The sequence below is a fragment of the Branchiostoma lanceolatum genome, chromosome 4 (genome assembly GCF_035083965.1).
Source record: "Branchiostoma lanceolatum isolate klBraLanc5 chromosome 4, klBraLanc5.hap2, whole genome shotgun sequence".
Lineage (NCBI taxonomy): Eukaryota > Metazoa > Chordata > Leptocardii > Amphioxiformes > Branchiostomatidae > Branchiostoma > Branchiostoma lanceolatum.
Genome location: NC_089725.1, coordinates 16,644,526 through 16,662,960, shown reverse-complemented (window position 1 = coordinate 16,662,960; position 18,435 = coordinate 16,644,526). Strand labels below are relative to the sequence as shown.

The window sequence follows — 18,435 nt, the reverse complement described above, 5'->3', positions numbered from 1 at the left end:
CGGAGCATTGCAGATGAAGAAAGTGTGCATTTTGGTTGTCAGCTTTAACAGTTTTGTTACTAACTTCATTCTTAGTGGCAATCTTGCAGCAGGACTTTTCAATGAAAGTTATTAAGCGTTTTTATTGGTTTAAGTTGTTATTGTGTTAAGAAAATGCAGAGCAAAATGAGAGTTTGAACCAATTTGACGTTTTAAAAGGAATACTGCAATACCGGTACTTTATTTCTTTCCATGGGGTCTTTGGTGTTTTTGTTGCTTTTCAATGCTAATCATATTTGATATTCAGTTCTTTTGAGTTCATCAGGCAGTTCAATTTTATTTCTTTTACGTTGATTTGCAGTTTTGTTTCTGTTAACCTGATGCGGTAGACTTTGCCACTGCATACAGACTTACCTAATCTATCGCAGCACTGTCCTGTCCAGAAACGTTCCCCTTTATAACAAGATCCTAATTCACATAACCAAATGCCCCCAAGTGTAATCTTCAATGGTCCTTTCACTCTCCATTGGGAACTTGAAATAAAATGTAACACATACTAACAGGACAATCCTCTCCACTGTTGTGTCCACATGCATGGTTGTGTGAGAATGTGCATACATTGATAACATATATGTGGTCTGTAACAAGCCTGTCAGTATATAGGTGTGGTGCATGTTTTGACTAACTAGTTGATCATCTTCACACTAACTGTGCACATTGACTTGTGTGTTTGGCCTAGCTCCCTGTTTCCTTACTGCATGTACACATCGTCTTTCACCTATCATGTGTCTGTGTCTTTTGTGTGTCTTGTCCCACCAAAGTGCACCACTAACAACACTGACCATCTGTGCAACTGTATTGGTACTAGTGTTAACCCTGTTTAATCTAAGGAGAGTTTCTTGTGTTCTGTGTACTGTAGGGGAAGATTCTGGTGGGAACCAAGGAGAGTGAGATTATGGAGGTAGGAGAGAAGAATGCGGCAGCTCATACTGTGGTCCACGGGCACTGTGAAGGAGAACTCTGGGGTCTAGCAGCCCACCCATCCAGGCAGTTCTTTGCATCCGCAAGTGATGACTGCACAGTCAGGATATGGGACATAGATAACAAGGTGTGTATGGAATGTAGCTCACTTTATATCATACTGCCAGTGAGATAATTGAAGCATATCATGTCCATGGAGAAACATTCTGGGAGTTGGCAGTATGGGAGCTCTGTATTAAGGGGATCTTAAAAGATCCCAAATACTGCACATAGATGTGGTGCAGGCATTGGGGAGACAAAATACTAATGCTTAGGTCATATTTCCAAAGCGGGGCCTGGTCGGGCAGCTTGCGAGAACGAAAAATATAATATAAAAGACAACAAAAGACACAAAATGAAAGAAAATTACTTTAACTAAAAATTGTGTATTTTCTTGATATTCATATTTCATTTTTCGTTTTCACACACACCCAGGCCAGGCCCCGGCTTGGAAATGTGACCCTAGCATGAGCCAGCATGTCAATACCAGCTCCAGCTGTAGAATTTATATCAATTTCAAAAAACCTTGACTGTATGACACCTTATAGTCCACAGCAATATATACATGTATTTTAAGGGGTATTTAGAAATGTTGCTTTTCTGGGTAAATCATTGTTCCTTTTCTTGGCCTCAGAGCATGCTAAACAAGGTGAACCTGGGCACACCGAGCCGATCAGTGGCGTACAGCCCTGACGGAGAGATGCTGGCTGTGGGGATGAAGAACGGAGAGTTCATCCTGCTGACAGCAGCCAGCCTGAAGATCTGGGGCAAGAAGAGAGACAGGCGTCTGGCTGTACAGGACATCAGGTATGGAGAGCACAGATTGAAGAACAATGACTATAGGAACAAATGCCAAGATGACAAGCAGACAAAAGGTTGCCAGTGGGAGAAACATGAAGGAACTTCAGTACTTGTAGGAAAGTAGTGTTGAAATCACAGTCTTCAAAATCCAGAGAGGCTGTTTACCCTACAGAAATGCAGTATGATTGATTTATACTGGGTAACAAGGAGACAGTGCCATTTAGTACAAAAACACTGATGTAGCATTTAGAACCTTGTATGTGTTTATTGTCTTTAAGTTAGCTTTGCCATCGACTCATGCTATACCGGTAGATGTTCCACTCTGGCTAGATAGTGTCCAAATAAAGATGTTCTGCACTAGTTTTAGAATTTATCTCACATGTCTGAATCTCTTCTCAGGTTCAGCCCTGATGGAAAATTCTTAGCAGTTGGTTCTGATGACAACTGTGTGGATTTCTACGACATGACTCAGGGTCCCTCCCTGACCAGAGTGGGGTATTGTAAGGGCATCCCAAGCTTTGTCATCCAGATGGACTACTCACTGGATGGCAAATTCATACAGGTGAGATCTTATATGTAATAAGCATGCTAACAATTAGGCTAATGTTTACATCTATAGTTTTGTGGAGCTAAGAATGCATTATTACAGCCTTTCTGACCTGAGACTGTTGTTGTTGATGTCCAGGTTGCCACCGGTTGCTACCACAGACTGGTGTTTGACGTACCCACAGGGAATCCAGTAACTGATGCCAACGCTATAAACAAGATCACATGGTCTTCCTGGACTCTGTAAGTTCATAGAATGTTGAAATATTATTCTGCATCCTAAGAAAAATACACTGCATGAATCCAATATCAATTATGTTATGGAGCACATTTCCTGCTGGTACAACATTCTTCTGTTGTTGAAATGCTGCAAGCAACCGGATATGATTTTGGAAATGGTCAGATGTTTCCGGTAGCATCCATTACCTTTCGTCAGTTCTTTGGCATGTCTTTTTACCTGGATATCTAACTTTCATCGACGTACATGTATGCGTGACTGATAGTTTGTCTCTCTCTACAGAGTCACTGGGGATGAAGTGATCGGCATCTGGCCGAGAAATGCAGAGAAGGCTGATGTGAACTCCTGCCATGTGGCCCACTCTGGCCTCTCCATGGGTACAGGGGACGACTTCGGCATGGTGAAGCTGTTTGAGTTCCCCAGCACAGAAAAATATGTAAGTGTCATCACGTAAAGAGAACATTCAAAGAAAGAATCTCAGCCCACCAGACTGTTGTAATAACATAAATGATAATAGATTAAGTGAAAAAACTAAAGATAAGGATAACAAGCCAGAGTAGACAATGAATGTTCATGTTGTTCACATCTTTTCCACATGCAAAAGCACTGTTTTGCGATGCCTTTTCCAGGTATATGTATCTTATGATTTCATGCTTTCTTCTGCTCTGAATAGGCCAAACACAAGAGATATGTTGGACACTCAGCCCATGTGACCAATGTAAGATTCACTTCAGAAGACAAGTACCTGATAAGCGCTGGTGGGGATGACTGCTGGTGAGTTTGTGTCTTAGCACTGCAGACCGTTTACAATTAAACTGACTTTTCTAGTTTGCAGGCAAATTAAGTAGACAATCAAGGTATTACCTGTCTTTTAACTTCATCAATGCCGAATTAATGGCCACATCAAAGCAAATATATTTTCTACATGATAAATGTATGAAATGTATGAAAATGGCTGATAAATATGTGCTACCACAGTTTGATTTGCATTTCTTTGCACAAGTAGTAATATACAGACTGTGTATACCAGTAATGTTGATTCTTTTTCCCCTGTAGCCTCTTTGTATGGAAATGCCTGTGAACCAAGCAACAACTGAAGACTTACAGACTGCGTGCTTCCAGAGATATTTCCATGTTGGGATGCTGAAAGAATGAGAAGACCATGTGACCTGGACATCTTTGCTGTGACACTGCCTCTTCCAAAGAGTGGCTTTACAACATATACATGTAGTAAGAAGCTTGCTAGAGATCCAGAAAAGTGTAGTATCACATGTAGTTGTTTGTCCCTTCCTGGGGCTAAGGTATCCCAAAAGGCCATCTTGGAATCAAAGGGAATGCAGGATCTGAAAGGTTCTGACATCTCTGCATTGTGGGCAGGTCTTCCCAGGTCTTCCTACTAAAATGGGAGTGTTTCTGTGTGAGAACTACTTCTGAGTAAGGCTTTTCTCTCAGTGTGTTGTGCTTGTATGTTGATGCACGTTGCTTGAGCCATGGCCAGCCAGCCAACATTACAAAATTTATTTGATGACTTGTATTGTAGAAGTGAGCAGAGTACTAGTATATGAAGACATTGCCATGTTTTGTTGGCAGCATATTCTTAATGATGTTGGAAACTTATAGAAATAACATGATTTGGAAATCCAATGTGTACTTTTTAAAATGAGATTTTCACCGATGTTGCAGGAGTGCTAAACTGACTTCTCATGAATTGAGATTGAGTACCAATTTCACTTTAAGCAATCCCACCACACTTAAGATGTTGGAAAATGATAACTCTTGTTATCTCAAAGTACATCTATTCCTCAACTGGCCTGGCCAACAATAAACTTTTATTATGTCCAGTAGATACATGTACATGCCAGAACTATCCAAATCTTTTGTTGGTTATGTAGTGTTTTCTTTCTTGTTATACAAGATGTCTACTCCAGCAATACATGACACAGTTTTCCAAGATCTTAGACCAATGTGGACATCACTACAGATATAGAGGGCAGCATGTATGCTTGCTAGTAATTAAAACATTCTTGAATGGTTGTCCTTGCCTTACGCTGCTGCATGACATGCATTGTGTAGCTGTGGTGTGTTTGTTTGGTGTACATACATACATGTAGGTGTTGGAAAATTAGGGCTAGTAGCTGGGGTGTCTGACAAAGGTTCAACTAAACGTTATGTTTAAAGGACACTCTACCTTGCCACATTTGGTGCTAGGATGTAAAAGATACCATCGGACTGACTGGACAAGGAATAAGGATTGTATAGAAATATTGGAATTGGGTGCCAGAATTAAAAGGTAATGGCAATCTTACATGTACGTAACATGGGCATTTTCCAAAGAAGCTGTGTATGATGAAACATGAGCCAGCATGTTGACATTTGTACAATACATATGTTTACATGTACTTGGAGCAACAGATTTCTGTACATGGGCATGCCCTAGACAGAGGAATTACAATGGACAGTAGAATTGACAAATTTCAGAGCCATGAAGCACCATCAATATGAAGTCCTATGGCCATTGATGTGAAATTTCATGAAATTATATAGCAGATAAATAATGCAGACTGTTCCAAGGGTAATGATACATTGTATACTTGAAGCACATACATGTAATAGAGGTCACACCATGATTATTTCAGAAAGGAAAGACTACTTTGTTTCAATGGCATACAAATGGTTATGCATTATAAGTGTACCACATGAAACTTGCTGTGATGTGGAAGAACATTTTTTGTTGTACCACATGCTACATTACATGGCATTACAGATAAGAATAATCAGCTTCATCACAATAGCATATGCTATTTTGAGTGCAAGTCCCAATGTACTTAAATAAGAAGTACTTGAATTTCATGACTGCACAATTATCAGTGTCTGTCTGTAGAGTCAGTCAATCCAAGGAACCTGTTACTACAACTGTTAGCAGGTTCACTGGTAGTTTGAATCCATGTTATTGTTAACCATTTATGTACATGTACTACGTCATGTAGTGACATTTTGTCCAGAGACAACCAAGATGCCCATTCCATACCTATGGATGTGACTTTTTTTAAACATTGCATACCTTTTTTATTCTCCTTCCCTGGGGACAAGTTTGATAAACAATGCACATGTCGTACCAGTTCTGTTTACCTCAAATTGAGACATGGGGGCTCATTCTTGGTCTAATTTTTCAATTGTCTTAGAGGTAGTGATAGATGTGTAGCAGAGGTTGTATCAATAAGAACCTCGGCAACTGCAATCAAATCAGTTGTACATTTTTGTGACTGGTACATAATGTCGTTTTTCTGTATACAAAGAGTTTACAAAGTTTTTGTATGTTTTCTTCATTGATGCAGCTTACCAGTAGTGGAGGTAATAGGCATTAGATGTGTTATGCTTGATTATATGTACTACAGTAGTGCAAATTGATGGTCACAACCAGCTCAAGGCATGTATAAATTTATTCGTAATGACCAAGCCACAGTACAATACAATAAAATAAAACAAATTGGTAATGCTACAGATGACTTCTGTCATTTTTTCTATATTTACACTGTGTAACATGATTAGGACATAAACCAACTGATTGGATGCCAACCTGTATTTCAGATAGGCTTTGAACAAACTTTTTCCCCTGATTTAACAACATGATCAATGTTAGTCTATTTACATTCTCACAACTATATTTCAAAGGCCATGAAAAAGACATAGGGTCATGTTTGCTCATTGCAAAGTTTCCCCTACTTACTGCTGATATGTATGAATTATCAAGATCGCATTTGCAACTGAATGATTAATGCGAAGTCATAACAGTAAAACAACTGAATGATGAATGCAAAATTATAACAGTGAAACTTTATCTTCAAAATGACTGCTGAAAACATGTGTCAGATGGCCACCACGATATTTGTTACAAACAGGTGCTCAATGCAAGATGCATCTGTCTTCACATCGCACTGAAAGAAAAACTGCAACTAATACCCTGTCCTGAGCCAACCACAGACCATGTAATGTCATCCCACTGATATCCTTCTATGGACATCGTAAGAGATCATGGGATATCATGTCTAAGATGCCAGTCATGAGTCTTGTTGCTCTTTCTTATGCGTCTCCACTTCCTTTGCCCATTTCTGCTCACGCTCTTTGATCAGGTCCTCTACCTTCTCCAACATGAACTGCAGCGGGTCGGCTGGACGGTCATAAACGATGTTGGCAGTCAGACCCTGGAATGAATGCACAAAAGTGTTTAGTCAACGACAGTATTACTTCATGCAGTGGAGACATCGTAAATATGTTCCAATTGGGATTTTGTAAAAAGGATAGGGTTCATTAAGATTTCGGATACATTAAGTTGCAAGGATAGGAGTACCGTTAACTTTTGAAGGTATGGTGCACGCGGGTGGACCACTGAATCTAGTTTAATAGCAAAACAAGCAAACCAATACAGAGAGAGCTTTAGGGGACCTATTGTGTCATGCATTTTGAGTCATTCGTAGAAGAGATGTGTATGTGGAGCTCGTTGACAGATATTTTCAAATGCCAAGTAAATACGTTATTATGCATTAAAACCAATTCCCACTTATTCAATGTATGTTACGATACATCTGCAGGAATAACACTTTAATTTCGGGCATTCGAAAACCACCTGTTAGCAGGTCGTTGAGATTAGCACAATGCGCCAGTAATGCGTGACGTTACGTACCTTAAACAGTTCCATGACCTGGTGTTTTTCCACGTACTTGAGCGCTCGTGTGTAAGGATCCTCCATCGGTGATTGGTACCCTAACAATTCGTCCCGCAACTCTTCCTCCCAGATATCTGGCCCTCCCTTATCGGACCCCGCTGAGGTGAGCTCCCGCCGAATCTCCTGGTCCGCCGCCTGCTGTTCCGCAGTGGCCTCCGGGATGTCATTGTGACTCTGCTGTGTTTGTTGTTCCGTCATTAAAACTTTGTCAGTCCCTCCTTGTTGAGTACTTGTGTCGTCAGAAGCGGGAGCTCCGTCCCCTTCCTGCACTTCGGACGCCATTGTTGAAGCGGATGGATCTCAGTTTCCATGAGAACAAGTGTGTGACGCGGCAGGAACACTATGTTGTGATAATATATCCATCCGCATGTTGACCTGAACGCATAAAAATGTACGAATTCAGAAAGTAACTTGGTATATTATGGCAGTCTAGATGTGCAAAAACTAAGAACTTAGTTAATATGATAAACTTTTAATAATATTTTGTTATCAGTTATGGATTCTTTTACATTCTAATGATGTCTATCTTACGCTCAGCTATGTTTACGAGCGTTTTGTCAGTTTTATAGTACGCTGCGCTGTTATCACGTGATGCTGTATGCTAGATAGGGGAATCCCCGAGCATCATCGGGAGTTTTTACTCTGAAATCTGGGGAATTTTCGGCCCAAAATAGGCGCTGACATCACATAATTTTCCGAAATTGTGGATGTCTTTATATTCCCGCGATGGCTGAAACTTCAGGTAAGTGAATCCGAACTCTACATCAGTGTGTGTCGCTGATAAACTTCCTCCGTGATAAAGTCTTCATCATCACGGAAGTGAAACTAAAAAGAGGAAGAAAGCGCATGGGGAGGGCAGTTATAGACAGGCACAGGTAAACGTTGAAAAATCTTGGAGTGTGTATTGGAAATGTTGATCAATGTTGATTTTCATCTTCGAATGTTCTACATTTTAAGTTTGTGTTCGTGTCTGAGCATAGTTTTAAACCTTTGTCTGTGCACTCCATCTTACAACATGTTCGTGGATGCACATAGCACACATTGGTAACGTTAGACCTAAAACGTATGGTGTTTGATCATCTTCATGTTTCAGTTGTCATCTGTGTGTCCTTATTCAATAGCAGGTAGCAGTATGCACATCAGCGTCATCATAATGTTTGGTTTCTTAATGCTCTAATCCACAGTGTTAAAAGTTTGGTGGAGTTTATAATCAAGATACTAGATGTGACTTTATGTTACATGACTAAGCACATAACGTTATATACAGTGATCTATTGTTACCTGTAACGATACTCAAGTATTAGGTTATGACTCTTGCACTAACTACATGGACTTTTACAACAACAGTTTATTTTATCAACCTATTGTCGACAGGTCAATGTGTCAGATATCATAAATGCAGCAAATTAAAGATGTAGCTGTAATACTGATAATCACTGTACATACATGTAGTCATAAACTGGGAATTCCCCTAAAAGGAGTGCCGTAGACTGCTAGACAACAGGCTACCACAGTTGTATTGAAGGTTGAACACTCTTTCGCCCTAAATTCCTCTGCCTTCATTCTACATGTGTCATGTAACACACCTGTTCATATCATCGTCATATTCTTCCATCTTCCACCCAGATCTCGATGACGTTTGTCCCAGCATGCCACTGGAGACGATGCTGAAGCTCCTAGACCAACCGGGCTCACAGGGTCCCATGGACGAAACCCAGAGAGCTGTCATGGAAGTTCTGGACATAGACAATAGCGCTGTCATGGAGGTGTTAAACAGGGACCCTATGGAGGGGGCAGCTCCTGTAGTTGTTAACGGAGATCCGAACACGTCAATGGTGGGGGTTCTGAACAGTGATGATCAAGGTGCTGTGATGGACGTGTTGAACAGGGACCCGTATGCAGGGGAAGTAACTATTGTACACGAGACGAAAGCAAACATTCCTCCTGTACAGCAACAGAACAAAACTGTGTATGTGGTAACGACTGACTCTATGAACAATGATTCTATTAACATCAGTGGATCACAGCTACCCATGGACTGGGACACATTTCAAGAACTAGGTAAGCAGACAGTCAAATCATTCTGTATTTGTCAGCTTATTAGTATATTACATTTCCCCAGGAGGTTATGTTTTGCACAGCGTTCGTGTGTGTGTTTGTGCATGTCCATCTGTAAACACGATAACTCAAGAATGCCTTGATGGATTGTCTTTACACTTGGTAGGTAGGTAGGTAGGTCTTCTTGAGACCTCAAAATGATCAGATTTTGGGCCCTGTAGCGGCTTACTATGGTACTGCAGCAGAACTTCCAGTTTTTATATCTTAAGTTGTGTTCTGGACATGCTATGGTCATGATTTTTGAGTGGTAGATAGATCTTGTGAGGGAGAGTAAGTCGCATAGGTTTGGTCCCCCTAGCTGCAAATGATTTAGATTGCAATGTACCTTGGTGATGGATTTGAAAGTTCACAGTAGCAATAGAAAGCCTTTTTGCTCGCCAATGCTATAGTTTCTTTCACTGCCTGGTGATGAGTTGACATTCCAAGGCTTGATGTTGAACAGAATGTTTAACTTTTTATATCTTGTAACATTTTAGAGGAAATCATCAAGAAAGATGCAATGCTGTCATCCACGACTGTAAAGCAGGAGCAGCCAGAGCACAAGGAGTTGGCAGCGTGTAGATTCCAGGAAGTGAAGGAGAAGAAACCACCTGTTATTGAGATCATCGAGCAGCCCAAGGCGCGGAGCCTGCGGTTCCGGTACGAGTGTGAGGGACGGTCAGCGGGCAGTATCCTGGGAGAGAACTCCTCACCTGAGAACAGAACTTACCCTTCCATACGGGTCAGTCAGGGTCTTAAATACTTACATCATCTTACTGAGTTTCTTAGACATTAATGTACATCTGTGTATCAGAATTGTGATGTTGTTTGCCGTAGTGATATCTTTGTTCAATTGTTTCCATTCCCTCACTCACTAATGACTATCTATTTTAATATCTTGTCCATCTTGTGAGGGTTAGATGTTCTTGTACTTTGGATCTCAAGTCTGTTTTGTTTGTTTATCATTTTATTTTATACCATTATCATTGCAGCTGCTAAACTGCAGTGGTCCTGCCATGATCCTGGTTTCCTTGGTAACCAAGGATGACCCACCCAAGCCCCACCCACATAGCCTTGTGGGTAAAGGATGTATCAAAGGCATCTGTAAAATCAACGTGCCTGACTGCGGGGCACCAATCAGGTGTGTGTAGGGTGCATGTCACAACATCTGTTCTTTTTCTTTGCCCAATATCTTTTGTTGTCTCTCATCGATATTGCAATTGGTCTCTATTTAATTAAGTTGACTAGAAGACCATTTAAGGTGTATCTGCATTTGTTATAGCTTACATCATGATGTTTATGTCAGTGATATGATATAGTAAACAATAGGTGCCATACCCTGTACTGACCAAGTCATTTCCTCCTTCTGCTAGCTTCCCTAACCTGGGGATCCAGTGTGTGAAGAGAAAGGAGATAACCCAGGCTCTGGCCCAGAGGTTAAAACTAGGGATCGACCCCTTCCACACGTACAGCAGACACAGGGGGAAGATGGACGAGGTGGACTTGAACACAGTGCGGCTGTGTTTCCAGGCCTTCCTCCCCAACCCGCAGAATGGACAGTGTACGGTCCCAGTCCACCCCAGGGTGTCCACCGCCATCCACGACAAGAAAGCCCCCGGAGCGGCTGAGCTGAGAATATGTAAGATGAACAAAGTGTCTGGTCCTGTGACTGGAGGGGACGAGGTGACACTGTTGTGTGACAAGGTCCAGAGAGGTGAGATAGGTCCTGATCTCTCCACTGAGACATACATGTACTTACCTAGAGTTGTAGTGTTTCTCACAACATATCTGTATTGGCAAACAGTACTGTGGCATTTCTTTCTTTGTACATGTACTTATCATTTATGTAAATATAATTGAAAGACTTGGTAGATGAACATAGAATCTATATAAGGAGTGATAATGGTACTATCAGACTTTTCATAGACAATGTGTTGATGTATAGTTTTCCCTCCCTCAGATGACATTGAAGTGGTCTTCACAGCCAAGCCCATGGGTACCAGTATCAAGTGGGAGTCCAAGGGAGACTTCTCACCTACTGAGGTGCACAGACAGGTGAGGCCAAGTGGCTGATAAGTTAGTCATGTAGACTTCCAAGTTTTACACATCACTTTGTAATTCCCCATACTAACAATATATATTGTTTCCCTGCTTTATTGTTGTGGTGTGATTCTGCTGTTAAAAGTTTATGGAATAGTTTGCCTTTCAACAAATCTTGAACAGAGCATTTCTCTTTGTAGGTTGCCATTGTTTTCAAGGCTCCTGCCTACTTCAACCCGAACATAAAGGAGCCAATCAGAGTCCAGGTGCGCCTGAGGCGTCCATCTGATGGAGAGGAAAGCGAGCCGTTTGACTGGACGTACACTCCAGTGGACAAAGGTACGTTTCTCAGTGTTGGACATGGTCAGATGGTTATTCTTTTGTGTGTAAAGACATTGTCACTAACTTGCAAATCATTTATTCTATTAACTGCAAATTGTAGGTTGCTGACTAGAATTTGAACTAAGAAGTTATAGATTGCTTTGTCCATTGCTTATCCCACAGATGAACACAGTGTTGAGTCTAAGAGACGTAAGAAGGCGCCAGACTTTGCCAAGTTCCTAAACATTCCTCCCAGCAGTGGGGCAGCAGCAGGGGCAGCTCACACACACCGGATGGCAAGGTCCAACAGTAAGTAGTCTTCACTTCTTCAGAGTTCTGTTGCAAAAGTGAACTTGTTAAAGCTCTGGGACATTTCCCTCATTACCAGCTTACTGTTAGATACAAGATTGAAGAGCATGAATTTCTATATCCAGGCATGGCTGTGAATGGCATATTTTGGATGGATTTCAATAAACAACTTATTATAATACTCCTGCAGTGAGAGGCATTTCCATGGATTCACTACAGACACGCCCATCCCTAGCAACAGCAGCAGCAACAGCGCGACCTGTGTCCGAGGATGTCAGACAGCTGTTACGCAGGAAGGTCCAAGGTCAAGGTCAAGGAGGATCGCAGCAGCTGTATATGCCTCCCATGCAGACAGGACAGCTCAAACAAGGTATGTTGGCTGTTATCATTTGGATAGGGGAATATTATGTTGTTACTTTTGTGTCTGTCTGTTTCGGTAGATCAGATCTTACAAACTCATGATTCTGTTTGCTTTCACAGATCAAGACCTGCCTTCCTGTGCATTTGCCCCACCAAGTCAGCTTCCCACCCAGCCAGTCATGGCTGCTGCAGGGTCGGGTGCCTCTGCCATGAGAGCTGCTCCCCCAGCCTACCCACCGTCTTCTCAGCCAGTCTACCCTCCCCAGTTCTCCGCGGTCAGCCTAAGTGGGCTGATGCAGGCAGGCAAGGCTAACATCCCCCTGGCCTCCAGAGTGGACCCTACAGGTGCCGTATACAACCCCTCAACCTTCATCAGCAGGGGTGGGCGGAAATCTGCCAAGACTGCAGCGTCTGGGGCAGCTGCAAAACAGAAGCCGGCTCCAACCACAGCTGTCTCTGCCTCGGGTGACAAGAACAGCTTCCCAACGACAGACCTGTCCTCACTGGGACTGACCTTCACACAGGTGGAGGTAAGGAAACAGGACCCACAGTCGGGGGCACAGCCGGGGGTTTACCTGGAGCAATACCAGGGTGGGGATGAGCTGTTAAACTCATTAGATATCAGCTCTCTGGAGCTGGGGTCTGAGGTCACCATTGATGCCAACACCCATGCTGACCTTAATGAGTTACTGGAGATGGTCAAACAGAACAAGGAGTAAGAGGTAGTGGTGTTGGAGATGACCATTCAGTTTTGAATATGATCTTAGGGCTAATTCTGTTTAGCAAAATGGTCAACTCATAGGAGTCTTGGTATAGACAACTACATACTGTACCTTGATTGTTTGTGTTTGGTGAAGTGACCACTGCATTGCACTTACATTGCATTTAGAAATGTCATGATTTGTACATTGTACAAAATGTATGCCTTAAGTTTGCATGATGTTGTAAGAAATACTACATGCTAAGGCAGCTATTTAGAATCAGGAGCTCTTTAGTATAAAAGCATTTTTTTCCATATGTAGCATATATTGGCCAATATTACATGTGCTACTTAAGGTAGCGTGAACTTAAGGTCATGTGTACATATAGTTCTATAAATCTGCATGTCAAATATGTCTTCTAGTATTGAAGTGCCTTTTGTTGTTCACATAGACATTTCTTATTTTCTCATCTAGATATCTAATTTTGAATACTTAGGTTTTTAAATTTTGATACGTAAACTTAAGCTTAAGTCACTGTGGAGAAATTTATGATTCTGAGAATGGTCGACATAAAAGTTGAGACCCAAGCATGAATATGTACATTCCATTTCACTTGTGACATTTTATGGTGTGGTTGTTGCTAGTTAAGTGTGAGAGCCAAGCTTTCATATACTGTACCTGTAAAATGTGTAAATACCTGTGCTTTCCTCTGCAGGCTGAGTCATGGCTAGTATTGCTGGTAAAGTGGCAAAGATAAGGTCACTGGCCATCCTGATTACAGATATCAATTGTTGTCAAAATGGTACATGTATATGGAGGTATTAATTCTGACTGCATAAACAGTGCAGACGTCTTCTCCTGAACTCTTTGAAAGCATGAAAGTGTTATGAAAATATATTTGAAGTCAGCTAGAGTGCCTGCCTTAAAAACATGTCTTTTTAACTGGTTTAAAGATGCTTGTGTGACATATAGACAGTAACATTACAGTCAACTAACTAGAACCCTGTTTGACCAAGCTAATGTGGTTTATCTAATGAGGCTTCTGTGGAGAATAGAGACAATCTGTACAGAATGTGCCTGATTACTTCTTCATACATGGATGAAGGAATGGAGTGATTTGGTATTGTACTGTAGGACAGGTAAAGGTTTGAAAATAGCTTCATTCTAAGATGTATTTATTGCTGCAAGTACTATTTACAAATGCATAATAAATGGTGACAGCTGTGTTTTAAATTTGTGTACCTACATGATCGTCGTTTGAACTTCCAACTTGCTTTAGGAACAAGATTTTGGTTTTAAGACCAGAAATACATTTTAACATATTTCAGACGACTATGAATTGAAGGACTATTTAGTGACTTGTTGAACTTGTCACACTTTGTACAAAACAGATTAATGTGTATTAAAATTGAGAGTGATATCAGTGTTTTATGAGTGCTGATTTTTAGGTTGTTGATTATCCTTTAGATCATTTAATCCTCAAGCCACATCAAGTTGTTTTTATGGATGACACCCATCAATTTGATGATTTTGGCATTGGTATTAGGAAAATCTTCCTTTTAAGATGACATTAAACTAGTACTTTTCATGTACTGTATGACATAATTTTGAACCACCTGTGACCTAGGTGATAGAAGGAGTTAATGATAGAGGCACATGTGAGATGACGTCATATAAAGCTTGTAAAACCTTTTCCCCTTTGGTGTTTATTTATAGCAACAGAAAAATGAAGGTCACAGTCTGCTCGGAAAACTGTTAGTATGTACTTTTGTTGCTTTATTCCAAGTACCATAAAATCCCTATTAGTTAAAGTATTCTGTCAGTTTGATTGTATTGGGGGCATGTACGTGTATGTTCCTCTGCCAATGATTGAGCTCCTTAGAAATTGAATTCATAGACCATCTGAGCTCAGATTTGTGCTAAAACTTGATATGTTGTTAGACAAACAGACATAAACATGATTCAGACCAATGTCGTTTTGTTTCATGAAATAGGATTGAGATTTGGATCTGGCAGCCCTTCGGAAAGTGACAATTTACAGCAAATGTACATTCAACTTTTTTTGTTGTATTAAGGCCATGTTGATTTGATTATGTGGATGACATCATCTGGTGAAAACTGATGCGAGCGTACAAATAAAATAATTTGGCCCCCAAAAAAGTTGCCTTTATTATGAAATCCAAGTGGTCATGAAGAATAAACAAAACTAAACATATTTAGTGTGGTAAACCAAAATATAGGTTCTTTTAATACGGCTAAACAGTGAGGGTTCAAATTTACCATACTAGAGCGTCATCTACTAATTTCTTGCCAGAGTAAATGGAAGGAAATGTATTGTCCAAAGTCTTATTGGCACATTGCTCTTCTTGGAGGCATTGACCCTTCACAAAGTGCCATAAACAACAGATGTAGGCAACAAAAACTACACAATAGAGAGACCAAGCTTCAATTGCATGATAGAAATTTGTTTTATTGCTTATTTACAATCAATTATAGACAGGGATCTTCAGATTCTCATCATACAATATAAAAGTTTCTAATAGAATTCATCATAGAAATAGAAGTCTTCAATGTACACTTGCTCTGTATCGCCTTTTCTGAAAGGAAAGAAAAGAGTGATTAAAGCTAGCACTAGTGACTTTATACATTTATTTTGGTGACAGCAAAGTCTTACTTGAGAATATCAGCAATTCTGATTCATGTGTGTTGATGCATATATGAATGTATGAACGTGAGTGTGATCTGCATGCATGCGCATGTGTGTGTGTATGAGTGAATGTGTGTGTGTGTGTGTGTGTGTGTGTGTGTGTGTGTGTGTGTGTGTGTGTGTGTGTGTGTGTGTGTGGGGACTAAGAAAAAAACTCCTTACCACTGCATGAATTTTTTTAAATAGCATAGCCCTAATTGTGTCAACATATCAATGGCATAACCATGTGTTGGCATATCAAATAAAAGAAATAAAAGCAGTCTTACTAACCATATTGACACTAATCCAGCTCGTCATCGGTGACATCAGGCTTGATACAGCAGCAGAACAGTCTCCTCCACCACTTCACCTTCCTCCTGGAGCCTCTCTTCTTCCCTACAAGTTGTACAGTAATACTGATTATCAATCAATGTACAGACTGCATCATCTATGAACTGGGACTCTGGGAGTGACGTCACTGTATCATTTATGATTACTAATAAGACCTTGGACCTGAATTTAGGGTCGCGTGATCTTAATTTTCATTTTCATTGCAATTTTCATTATCAGAAAAATCTTACTCATGCAGTAGTTGTGGAAAATGTCGGGTGCTCGAAGGAGCAAGAACTGGCTATCGAGAGGGTCCAACGCCGGGCCTTGCGCATTATTTCCCTTGGAGGTAGGCGTTCCGTTCCCGATCTGCCAACACTGAAGTCGAGGAGGGAGGAGGCAGCTGTGCACCTGTTTGAACGCATGCTTCAGGAGGACCATCCCCTGCACGACTTAGTGCCTCCCACGAGGTCAGGGGCCACCGGACTCAGACTCAGAAACTCTAGTGCAATAAGTGTTCCTAAAGCCCGTACTAAGAGGCTCAGTAATTCCTTCCTCCACTGTGCAATACGGCTGTATAACAAGGCTAAAGTATAGATTTTAAATGCGTAACTGTTTTTCCCTATGTTTCAGATCAGTCACATCGTGCAATATAGTGTACTGTGAGTCATTGTTTTATGAGATTGTGATGTATAGACTACTGTATGTAATAAGGACGTAATTCGGGTGTGTTTGCCCGCGAGTTCCTTACCAATAAAATCATTCATTCATCATTCATTCAAAATCACTAGTCAACATGTTTGTTCTGTTTATAGTGAATGTACTCATAAATGAATTGAAATCTATGCTTGTACTGATTCATCACGTTTTCTCACAATAACTACTTCCTTTTCATTACCTTTCAGCAAAAGCAAATCAGTAAATCAACATCATGTACTACTTTGTGGACTGGGTGGGGAAAATAGCTGACAGGGTCGTCTGAAGGTTGTTAGTTGCACCATGTATAACCGTAGTACTAAACGTGATTCAATCAGTTTGGGGTGAATTGAGAAATGAGTAGAAATTGTTGTCCTTACCTTTACCATATCCTGATTCACTGGAAGAGAGACTTGACAGGTCCTCCTCATCATAGCTTGCCTCCTCGTCGCAGCTGGGCTCATCCTGGTCGCTGTTGGGCTCATCCTGGTCGCTGCTGGGCTCATCCTGGTCGCTGTTGGGCTCATCCTCCTCGAAGAGATGCTCCAGGAGGAAGCTGGGCTCATCCTCGTCGCAGCTGGGCTCATCCTGGTCGCTGTCTGCGCTGCTGGGCTCATTCTGGTCGCTGTCTGCGCTGCTGGGCTCATCCTGGCCGCTGTCTGCGCTGCTGGGCTCATCCTGGTCGCTGTCGGCGCTGCTGGGCTCATCTTGGTCGCTGTCTGCACTGCTGGGCTCATCCTGGTCGCGATCGATCCTCATAATCCAGATGGCGCGATACTTACCGTGGCTCCTCATCTTCAGTGGCTCCTCCTTCCTGTAGTGGGTAGAACTGACGACTTCCGTAGGTCTCTCCATCATGTCCATAGCAGGCAGCCGCCGGGCCCGGTTCTGAAGCTTCAGAAAGGCCTCACGCCGGTCTTTTAGTCTCGTGAGTCTATCAGTGTTACCGGCTGGAGATGGTTCTGGGTCGGCTGCTGTTGCTGTTTCCATTGGCAGAGACATGTTTGGATCAAGATTCAGACGGTAGAACACAGTGTAGAACAGATAGCGAATCAGAGCTGTTCGGACGAACGTCCTTCCACGGTGACGGTCTCTCGTGGAATGACTGAGCAAACACAGGGTTGCCACGGAGAACCACTCAGAATAGAACTGATAACGGTTTAGAACCATGTTCGTACGTTCGAATTGCCCCTGGTTGTTGTTATTCGAACTCAAAATTGTTCGAATTGCCCCCCTCCCCCTTCCCCATCAAGCCGTTCAAAGAATGAATAACAATTCAACAATGAAATAAAAAAATCAACGCAAAATATACATTATCCAGTAGAATATATTTCTTAACACTAAGAGGTACACATGTATCAACGCCTTTTTGTTGAGTAATGAGTAAATGACAGACCGAGCTGCTAGAAACTTGAGATATAGCGGGCCCGCTAATAACGTTGGAATCCAGCGCTACTTCCGATGACCCCAGGCCCTCAATGTCTTACATATCACTGTCATTCTAACACATAGCTACAGATCCATGACGGCGATTTTGACTGTAACTTAGAATTGAGTACACTGAAAAACTTCCGCGTACTTCAAAGAA

General features: G+C 41.5%; 4 protein-coding genes across 13 annotated transcripts in view; 2 read left to right on the top strand and 2 right to left on the bottom strand.

Moving 5' to 3' along the window:
* LOC136432933 (echinoderm microtubule-associated protein-like 6) overlaps positions 1–4,618 on the top strand; it is a 53,451-nt gene extending 48,833 nt beyond the window's left edge. For all 9 annotated transcript variants that reach the window (XM_066424594.1, XM_066424593.1, XM_066424591.1 and 6 more), the window contains 7 exons: positions 899–1,087; positions 1,634–1,806; positions 2,200–2,362; positions 2,486–2,589; positions 2,867–3,020; positions 3,258–3,358; positions 3,641–4,618. In XM_066424594.1, coding sequence (XP_066280691.1) covers positions 899–1,087; positions 1,634–1,806; positions 2,200–2,362; positions 2,486–2,589; positions 2,867–3,020; positions 3,258–3,358; positions 3,641–3,665 — 909 coding nt within the window. In that variant the 3' untranslated portion in view covers positions 3,666–4,618. The remainder of the gene's footprint in view (positions 1–898; positions 1,088–1,633; positions 1,807–2,199; positions 2,363–2,485; positions 2,590–2,866; positions 3,021–3,257; positions 3,359–3,640) is intronic.
* A 1,388-nt stretch (positions 4,619–6,006) lies between these two features.
* Positions 6,007–7,604, bottom strand: LOC136432937 (testis-specific expressed protein 55-like). Its single transcript, XM_066424603.1, has 2 exons — positions 7,266–7,604; positions 6,007–6,786 (listed from the first exon to the last, which is right to left on the bottom strand). The coding sequence occupies exons 1-2, from the start codon at positions 7,587–7,589 to the stop codon at positions 6,643–6,645; spliced, it is 468 nt and encodes a 155-aa protein (XP_066280700.1). The 5' UTR covers positions 7,590–7,604; the 3' UTR covers positions 6,007–6,642.
* A 286-nt stretch (positions 7,605–7,890) lies between these two features.
* LOC136432935 (transcription factor p65-like) lies at positions 7,891–14,555 on the top strand. 2 transcript variants are annotated; one of them, XM_066424599.1, is made up of 10 exons: positions 7,891–8,049; positions 8,934–9,368; positions 9,902–10,146; positions 10,397–10,545; positions 10,778–11,118; positions 11,365–11,459; positions 11,645–11,783; positions 11,949–12,074; positions 12,265–12,444; positions 12,555–14,555. In XM_066424599.1, the coding sequence occupies exons 1-10, from the start codon at positions 8,034–8,036 to the stop codon at positions 13,151–13,153; spliced, it is 2,325 nt and encodes a 774-aa protein (XP_066280696.1). In that variant the 5' UTR covers positions 7,891–8,033; the 3' UTR covers positions 13,154–14,555. The 2 variants fall into 2 exon arrangements, with proteins under 2 accessions (XP_066280696.1, XP_066280698.1); XM_066424601.1 differs by lacking the exon at positions 7,891–8,049 and adding an exon at positions 8,056–8,182.
* A 1,029-nt stretch (positions 14,556–15,584) lies between these two features.
* On the bottom strand, positions 15,585–18,092 carry LOC136432936 (heat shock protein DDB_G0288861-like). Its single transcript, XM_066424602.1, has 3 exons — positions 17,228–18,092; positions 16,113–16,217; positions 15,585–15,732 (listed from the first exon to the last, which is right to left on the bottom strand). The coding sequence occupies exons 1-2, from the start codon at positions 18,015–18,017 to the stop codon at positions 16,123–16,125; spliced, it is 885 nt and encodes a 294-aa protein (XP_066280699.1). The 5' UTR covers positions 18,018–18,092; the 3' UTR covers positions 15,585–15,732; positions 16,113–16,122.
* Positions 18,093–18,435: the final 343 nt, after the last annotated feature.

Bases quoted from the DNA above. Each gene is read 5' to 3' on its own strand.
- LOC136432937 (XM_066424603.1), bottom strand. From the start codon at position 7,589: ATGGCGTCCGAAGTGCAGGAAGGGGACGGAGCTCCCGCTTCTGACGAC. The intron at 6,787-7,265 runs GTACGTAACGTC...CATTCATTCCAG, and splicing joins AGGTCATGGAACTGTTTAAG to GGTCTGACTGCCAACATCGT.
- LOC136432935 (XM_066424599.1), top strand. The intron at 10,147-10,396 runs GTCAGTCAGGGT...TTATCATTGCAG, and splicing joins GAACTTACCCTTCCATACGG to CTGCTAAACTGCAGTGGTCC. The intron at 10,546-10,777 runs GTGTGTGTAGGG...TCCTTCTGCTAG, and splicing joins GACTGCGGGGCACCAATCAG to CTTCCCTAACCTGGGGATCC.
- LOC136432936 (XM_066424602.1), bottom strand. From the start codon at position 18,017: ATGGTTCTAAACCGTTATCAGTTCTATTCTGAGTGGTTCTCCGTGGCA. The intron at 16,218-17,227 runs GTAAGGACAACA...TACAACTTGTAG, and splicing joins TGAATCAGGATATGGTAAAG to GGAAGAAGAGAGGCTCCAGG.